The sequence below is a fragment of the Pundamilia nyererei genome, unplaced genomic scaffold, assembly GCF_000239375.1.
Source record: "Pundamilia nyererei isolate P.nyererei 1_Seehausen unplaced genomic scaffold, PunNye1.0 scaffold00023, whole genome shotgun sequence".
Taxonomy (NCBI): domain Eukaryota; kingdom Metazoa; phylum Chordata; class Actinopteri; order Cichliformes; family Cichlidae; genus Pundamilia; species Pundamilia nyererei.
Window position 1 is genome coordinate 1,958,373 of NW_005187424.1, and position 9,353 is coordinate 1,967,725.

General features: G+C 40.9%; 1 protein-coding gene across 1 annotated transcript; it reads left to right on the forward strand.

Annotated features, from left to right (window-relative positions):
- The first annotated feature begins 365 nt into the window (after positions 1–365).
- On the forward strand, positions 366–5,803 carry dpt (dermatopontin). Its single transcript, XM_005727156.1, has 4 exons — positions 366–744; positions 3,120–3,245; positions 4,073–4,180; positions 4,350–5,803. The coding sequence occupies exons 1-4, from the start codon at positions 476–478 to the stop codon at positions 4,414–4,416; spliced, it is 570 nt and encodes a 189-aa protein (XP_005727213.1). The 5' UTR covers positions 366–475; the 3' UTR covers positions 4,417–5,803.
- Positions 5,804–9,353: the final 3,550 nt, after the last annotated feature.

Here is a 9,353-nt window from a genome sequence, read left to right on the forward strand (position 1 = left end):
CAAATGGTCTTTTTATTCAACTTCTTGCGGTTAAGAAAAATACATCATATCAACAATTTGTATAGTTTTTCATGATTTTGAGCACAATATTCATACAGACCTGCTGTACTGCTCAGTTTTTGCTTAGCTGTTGCCAAACTTTTAAACAAAAAGAATTAAACATTTGGAAAAAATAAGACATCAAATATTTAAGATGATTTCATCCTCCATATTTAGACGGTTAACATGTGAATGCATTCTCCAGAGGATTACAGCGCTGTCTTTTAAGGTAAACCTTCATCTGCACTAGGACTTTGTGAAAGCTCTGTCTCAGAGTCCACCTTAAAATGACGCGAGGTCTACTTGTGGATTTATCCTGCCAGCAGCAAATTACACATCACTCCTGGATACAAAACATCTGGACAACAAAAGGCTTGGAGGAGTATAAGCTGAGGCAGATGTGAAGAAGTGCAGCAGATGGACTGATCTCCTCATCATGAATCCAGCTCTGGTGCTGTTGGCGTTGCTGGCCTCAGTGGCGGCTCAGTCTCAAGACCATTATGACATGGGCTGGGTCAATGGCTACCGTCAGGGATTCAACTTCCAGTGTCCCCACGGTGAAGTCATCGTGGCCATCAGGAGCTACTTCAGTGAGAATGATGGCTCCGACCGCCTGTGGTCGTTTGAGTGCCAGCCCACACCTGCGGGTCTGGGGGAGCCCAGTGACTGCTGGTGGGATGACATCAACCGTGCTGGGATGGAGTGGTGGGTCCGCTAAGTCTTAATCTGTCTTTTACTTGCTTGGTGCCAACTTCTATTTGCTTTTTAAAACTTTGACAGCTGTGTGCTGAGGCATGCTGGAAGACAGTCATATGCGTCCCAGGTTTATAGTTAGATCAGAAAATGTCATTCATGTTTAAGCAGTCAGCTGTAAGTTGGCTCATAGCAGTAAATCATTTAATGTGAAGATGCACAAAACCCAGTCTGCTTAACTGTTGGAGTTTACAATCTTTCTGAAAATGACATTATGCTAAATGGCTTTTAAGGGCTTTAGCCAGCTACTTGCAGCAATACCAAAATAAGTGATGCACAGTGATTGAGAGCATTAGGTTGTAAATGCACTCAAGGGACAATCCCCAATGGAAACATCAGGGAAGCAGGAAAATCTTGTTTTTCCTCAGTGGAGCAGCTGTGGACACGCTTGGATTTGTTCTTTTATGTAATAATTATACAAGTAATGCATCCCGGAGCCAATAAGCATCACTCGGCTGTTAACTTCAGGCAAATCCAAGAGGCACAGCTTTGTTGGTTGTTGCTCCAACTAGCCCATAAATGCCACTGTTACTGGGTGGATCACTTAAACACAGCAGCAAAATCTCAGGAATAGACGTCACAGGCTCAAACTCATAGGTTTTGTCATGAACTAAAGGTGGAGATTAAAGTGCAAAGCAGAGGAGCGAATATAATCCCTGTGAGGTGTGAAATCAATCAATCAACGCACCACTGAGAGTTTAAAAATGGTCCAAATTCCACAGTAAAAAGATCAGTGTATCTGTTCTCCCTGGAGTCCCAGTGCAGTTTAACGTCCACATCCAGCCGAGTTAGAAGTTAGCAAGAAGTTAGCTTGTCTATCTACAGATGATACACCAAGTTTTGATTGAAGGATTTCTAAATCAAACTGAAACACCGCGCTGAAAGAGCTTTGAATATAAACAAGGAGATTAAAACGCAGTTTCTAAAGTTTCCACATATGTGGCCACCTGGTGGCTAGCTACAGAGCTATGGTTAATATAAACACATTAGCACAGGGAAGATGGAGGACAAGGGTCAAACTGTTCTTAATAAAAGTTTATAATGAGGGTTCCCAATAAGCAGAGGACCAAACTTCAGCTAAGAAAACCTCTGAGACAATCCGCAGCACATGGTTAGTCATTTATATGATAGAGGAGGTTCTCAGAATGGTAACAGTGCTGAACCTGTGAGGACAGGAAAAAAAAGTATTCAGTTATGACAGAAACCACCACATAAACACTAGCCCCTGCACTTGCTCCACTTTATTTACTCAGGCATTTCTTACATTATAAGCAGATGCAACCAGCCAAACATAATTTGAAAACAGTAATTAAATTACTTTTTAAGCTGAAGTTCTTTGGACCTATAAGGTTGTCATACTCAGAGTTAGTATGTAATAACTTTCAGCTGTTCTCAGACTTTCCACATATTTGTCCTTCTGTTATTTTCATAAAACATTGCTTTTTGTTCTGTTGTTTCATTCAGAGGAACAGATCCAGGTCCTCCTGGGTCTGTATGAATCACCATCTCACTGCAGAGCAGCCATAAGTGTTTTCCGCTGAAATTTCTGGGAACAGTGAATTTTAAAGAGCTTCGTCCAATTGTGTTCTTTAGGGATATCCGTGCATTTTGTAGGCCACATGTTTCACGTGTTTCTGAACTTTTGCAATATGCCATTCATGAAAAAAGGATTAAAAGGATCACTGCAATGCACAATAGGCTCTGACAGTAAGAATCCACTAAAGCGAAGAAGAAAATAAAATGAGTCCTTTCCAACTTGACATAAACATTTCTGACTAACTATCAGTTCCACTGAAAGGTTGATCTAATTAAAGGACTTGGGTCAACCTTTAGAAAACCGGTTTGGGTCTATGATTCAACCCGCTGTTTACACAGAGACGTCAGTCTACAATTCCCCCTCCAAACAGACCGCTTATCTGTTTCAGATGACTCTTTCTGGTTTGGACAGCAGAACACATTTGTGCTCTTTAGATTTATTTCAAGTTGAGCTTGACTGCACCCATCCCACTGATTGGTCTGCAAACACTGTGAAGGCTCTTTACCGCAGCCTCGCCTGCCCCTCTTTAACATAGCTGTCTGTTTGAATTACACCAGGGAGGACAGTAAACTGCAGGGAAACTTAGCCCCCGACTGAAAGGCTGCAGGCCAGGTCCATGTTGCCGTGACAAACGTCTATGCATGCTGCATGTCTGCATGTCATAAAATAGCTGGTCTTTCCACCAAACTGTCTAAATGAGTCTCATCTAAAACTGTTTCTCAGCTTTTTAACTGTTGAATATATATTAAGTAAGTGTTACTCACTTAATGACTTTTATATGTCTTTGCAGGACTTCAACATGCACCCGTAACGGCCTGGTAGCAGGTGTTCAGAGCAAGTACTTTGAGTCCACTCTTGACCGGGAATGGCAGTTTTACTGTTGCTTCTACAAACGCCGCTGTCCCTACTCCTGCATGTAGGTTTTCAGATTGGATTTCGATTTTTTTGAGTGGGGATGCAAAATTCAAACAGAGAAATTGTGAACAACTTGAGGTTTTGAAGCGTCAAGCAGAAAATTTTAGACGTCATCAACTTTTTGAAACCAGACTTCACAAGTCTGGTTATAAAAGGATGTTTTATCCTCCTTCCTGACTCTAATAACGACCATAATGTGACCACAGAATTTGATCATAAAATAACGACAAAATAAAACTCGTGTTTTAGTGACTGAACCCATAAACTTGTCAGGAACGTGCTTACTGAGCTCATTGAATAAGGGAGCTGAGTGTTATTTTCTCACGGACTTCTATACAACTGGATATCTTTTTTTAAGCCAGAGGAGTCGCCCTCTGCAGGCCATCAGAAAGAATGCAGGCTTAAGGCTCTTTAACTCACTTTCAGACCCAGTTGCTAGCCATGCCTTACATAATATCCTTCAGTATTACCTCATTTTTTTCCCAGTCAGACCACATTTAAAAAATAATCACACTGTTATAAATAGACTTTAAAATATCAAATGACACCATTAACCATTGAGATCTAGGCTAATTTTCACATAGACTTCTAGACAGTCGCACATCTTTTCTCCTGCCACCTGCTGGACATTAGACAGAATTCAGGTTTAAGCCACATTAGTCTTACTTACATCTTTTGTACAGTATATAAGATGTTACTTAGTTGGCTTTAACGATGCTGTTAGGTAAACTGTGAGCGTGGTATTAATGTTTTTATTTGTATTGCTACAAAACAGACTGACTCAATCAGCAAATGGTTAATAAAATTGTGATTTGCGGCTTCCTGCAGGAAGACCACTGACATTCCTGAATACTACAAAGAAGAGGGAGAGCTAGTTGTCCCAAGTTATGGATACTTTATCCGAGGTGCCCAGACCACCTTCAGTGGAGTGCTAAGGTTTGTCAAGAACATTTTTCCATGTCTAACTGCAGCTGTATGTTTGTATCTCAAAATCAGACCCACGGGATCAGAATTTATTGGCACAGTGGACGATACATGGAGGAAACGATAAAACTTGATTCACGTGTTGTGGTCACACTCACAAGATGTTCTTTCTTTCTTTCAGAGATCGGCAGTGGAAGTACATCCTGTGCAGAATGACAGACTTTGACTGTGAATTTGACAATTTATAGACATGTGAGGAGTTTTTTTATCGGTGCATAAACATTTTTAATACATATTCACATATACATTTAAAGGTGACCTATTATGCCTTTTATTTCACTGTCTTATATCTCCTGTTCCACTGTCAGGTGCTCATATTAAACACGGCCAAAGTCACAACCCCTGTGAGCCAAATGCTCAGGGAAGATTCAAACATACCTGTATCCATCGCTTCAAACAGCCAATCGATCAGTGAAAGAGAGATAGGCGGTTGCTTTTTGGTAAAATTACCCCTCACAGTTACTGACAGCCGAAAGCTGTTCAAACCCTCTGTATGAGAGGAGCATCCAATCAGAAACAGTTGGTTTAAAGGGAGGCAGCTTTTGTATAACGTTTCTGCTCATGTTCATGGACAGAGATTCTCCCTTTTTTTGTTTGATTAGACCTGAAGCTAATGTGTTTCTACAGGAAGTGCTGTAAGTTTCAAGACTCTTCATATGGGAGGAATCAGCCTGGCAACCAAGAAAACTGATCTTTAGAAGAAAAAAAAACTCTTCCTTTAATCCAAACCCTGTTTTTCCGCAGCTAATGTTGCAGGTAATTGAAAATCCAAAAGATGTTTCAGGCATTTTAAATGTTTGACACCACGGCCATTGGGGCTATTCCTGTTAACTTTATTTAAACGAGTTTAAACCAGAAAAAAACATGAGAACGAGCTGCACCAGGGCCCCGTATAAGAATAAAATATGAAGTTGGAAATAGGTCCCCTTTAAAACAGCATAATACTGATGTTAATCATAAGTGACTTGGTTCATGTTTTCATCCATATGTATAGTATACATATGTATATTTTATTTTATGCATTTTTAACCACTGTTTCTATTAGTCTGGCATGAAGAATATAAATATATCATATAAACAGTTAAAATGAACATCTCCATGGTGGTTCTGGGGGGGATTTGGGCTTCTCTGGGCTCTCTGGACAGCTTCAACCTTTTTTTGTTTGTTTGTTTGGTTACTGGATGAAGTGGAAGTCCATTGGCAGCACGTCACAAACAAAACAAAACAAAGTGAATTTGATACTCTGTTAATGGCTGTGGAAAACACAGCTCATCAGGCTCCCCTCCAAGATTTCCCGAACACGTGACTTTCATGCACATAATGGCATTCACAGAGCTGACTGAGATACTCTGCTGATAGTAACATCGGATCAGTCATTTTGGGAGCAATGAGAGGCTCTCTCTGAGTCACTGGCGAAACAAGATTTGCATGCAATGAACGAGGTCCCACCTGCTTCCTCTGTCCATCCTTTATTAAAGTGTCTTGTCCAGTTTGGCAATTATAACCTGTACTTAAATCCATGTAACCGTGCTGTGTGAAAACCTGGATTAAAAACCTCATTTATTTAATGTGAAACTCTGTTGTGTTCAGTTTGAATTTTATTTCACCTAAAAATATAATAAAAGGGAAATAAAAAGCTGTGACGGTGGCAACAAGAGCTTTTATTGAAACATTAAAATAACCACGTTAGTGTCTCAGAGAAAGAATAATGCAGCTACCCAGCTGTGATGACATCAGCAGCTTCTCTGGGCTTAAATTGGCTTAAGGTAGACTCCAGACTGCTTCATATCGCCATAAGCAAAAACTCAGAGGCAGATTGTTTTGATTATCTGTTCAACAGCTCACAGGGTTTTATAAAGAAAGCTGCGTTCAAGTCACACAACTGAACAAACAGATGGAAGGACCACGAAAATGAAAGTGTGCAGAGAGGTAAGAGACTGTGGAAGGTAAATCCCCCGGTAGCGCCTGTAAAGCTGATTAGTGAACAAATATCATGTTTGTTTATTTTTCGGTGACGTCGTGGTTTTAAGGCGCCTTAAAGTCATAAAACATGACAAAGAATGCTTGACCTGAAGCGCAAAGGTTTATTCTTGTATTTGAACACAGAAAAGACAGAAAATAATAAGAATTTTTTTTGTAAATATGCTTTTAACACATCATTCAGTTGAAATCCCAGAAATGTATGTTGATGAGCGCAGGATAAAGTTTCAGGGCTGAAAAACACATTTAAGCTGTGTTAGAAACTGCAACCAAGACTCACAGTATACATGGCAACTGTATATTCCAGATAAGCAGATAAAGTAAGCATAAGACACACACCTTAACTAGAATTTAATCCCAAAAGCCAAAACCTATTTTGTTTTTTTTAAATTAAATCTTTCCTCTAAATCTTCCGATAGCACATCAGGTCCCGACGGCCTAATAAAGCATCTAGCAGCCACTTTGTCCTCGTTCTCATCTAGTTTGTTTTGGATTTCTTTACCAGCTTGACTCTCAAAATCTGTCCAAACTTCATGGAATGAGTCGGGTGAAGGTCACTGGGGTCACTGGAGTGTCTTGAAAAGAGCTGGGGCTCGAGCCAGCAGCTGTTTGTTTATGGCAGCTGCTATCGCGGAGCACGAGCCAAACGCCGCAGCCGATCACAGCTGTCCCCTGAGGCAGCGGGCGGCAGACAGCCACACGCCTGCAGCGGCCTCCCGCCCTCAGAGACCTGAAGTCTCTGTGGTGCAAGTTTCCTTCCTGAACTGAAAAAGATGGGGAGATATATTGTCCGGCTTCCTCCTCTCCACCCACCAACACGTTTTCATTACGGGCAGATGAAAAACGATTCTTTCAAAACAATACTCACACTGACTATAATTAAAGTTTATAGGAGGAGCCACAAAGCTATTAAAGTCTCCTTGCTGCAATCACTTTTTGGATACTCTATAGTTAGACACTGTATAATTAAGAACTAAGTATGCATTTGAGGCAGAAAAGCAAGAAAGAATTTTAATTCTGATGAAAACCTGATTCTGTTTTGGACAAATCCCTCAATTTTAAAACGATCACACTGTATCTCTGCTCCCTTTTATGACCACACTTGCGGGCGTAAATCTGGATTTATGGTATGTAATATGGTAATGTATTACATGGAAGAACATTATATAAAAGATAAATGGAAACAGCTGCTGTACAGCTTTGCATGACAAAACAGTAGGTAGGGTTAGTGTAGTCACCTAAACATTAAACTTAAAACTAAAGTGTGGAAAAAATGAAATAAAAGACAAAAAAACTAAAACTAAACTGAAATTATATTGTGCACTTGTCATGTGTCATGTCATTTGCCACTTTTTGCAACCTGGCCCCAGATAAGTGGAAGAAAATGGATGAACAATGAGACAGTGCAGCACCTCCATATGAAGGAAAAATAAGAATAAATAATAAATAAACGGAAAAGTTTAAACAATGACGATAGCGCCCAGCAGGGAGAGTTCAGGAGCTAATCAGAACTCTTGTTTTAATGGATGTCTTGAACCATTTGCCAGACAGGAGCAGCTGGAACGGGGTTAGGGTTAGTGAGGATACAGACTGATCACTGCAAACTGCAGAGGTGGAGCTGATATCTGGCAGCTTTGTCCAGCAGTTGTAATGACCCTCTGGACGGCTTCCTGTTCTGCCTTTGTGCAGCTGAACAAGCACAACAGAACTCTTATTGCACATTGGTTTTCTCCCCTCAGTTTCCTGAAGTAAAAGATGTGTTGTTGAGCAGCCAAAGTTGTGTTGGAGTCCCAGAACAGTTGTTCTCCTTTCCCTCTTCTTATAAGCAGACTCCATGTTGGGGATGAGGCTTGTATTAAAAGCAGGATTGTAGTCAATAGAAAGCATGCAGACATACGTGTTCTTAAGATCCAGGTGCTTCAGTGCTGTGTGCACCTGATCTCCCTGTAAGCAAACTGATAGCGTTTAAATAAAGTTGGTATAATACTTGAAGGTTTCCTGATCAGTCTCTCAGACTGATGTTGTTTCAGTTGTTCACCTTAAAGTTGAAATTAGTTTTCGAGGCCGGCTGTGTGGGGTCGCTCAGTCTGAATCAAATATTCAATAAAGCATAAAGTAAACCTATTTCTAATCTTAGCGTTAGAAAATGGACAGTTTCCTTTATGCTGTATGCCAACGGTAACTGTTGGGATGAAGAGAGGCGCTCACATGTATTCAAAATGATCGATCACAAGAGCACTTAACCATAATGCCTGTTTCATCAAACACCAAACACTTCTGTGAATAAAAGAGTGCATGGGATGATTGTACTCAAATCTGAGTGCCTCTTTCTCTCTGCTCAGAATTTAAAGCCAACTGGTGCCGGAGTTCATTAGCTGTGAAGCTGAAAGAGTTGAATAACAGACTGAGTGGCTACTGCATTCATGCTGGAAATCCTTTTGAAAATTGTTCTCAGTCTTCACAAACAGTGCTCGGAGTGTAAAGCTGGGTAAACACTTATTCAGAGCTGGCGTATTTGTCTCGACTGTTGTCTGGTGTTAATACATATGAAGACCAATTAAAATGTTCCAGAGCAAACCACCTAGACAGCATGTTGCAGGACATCTGACAATGTCTTGATGCATGCTCAATCATGCAGGTAAATAAACCAAAAAGGTTGATTCTGATCATCTGGACGTAGCGTTTTCATTGGGAGAAACGTTTCGTCACCCATCCAAGTGACTTCTTCGGTCTCAGCTGACTGCAGGTTTCCCCAACCTTATAAACACTACATTTGCACAAATAGTTCCTTGATCATTAATATGGAAATTGCTATGACCACTGATCAACAACCACTGATCAGTGACCATGAGTCCCATTCACAGAGAGTTGGGGAACGGCTGCAATCACAGCATTTTAATGTGGTGGAAGATGCACCCTTAGGCCCCCTCCTCCATTCAGAGGTGGTCTTTCCCTTTTCACGTAAATGGCCTCCTTGACTCTGCGGTCAAACCAGCATTCCTCCTTGTCCAGGATGTGTACATCCTCATCACTGAAAGAGTGTCCACTGGTCAAGCGTGCAGCTGCCAAGATGCCACTTGCCACCAGTTTGGCCATATTTCAGAGCTGCAACATCACTGGAGTGCCCAAAAGCACAAGGTGTGCA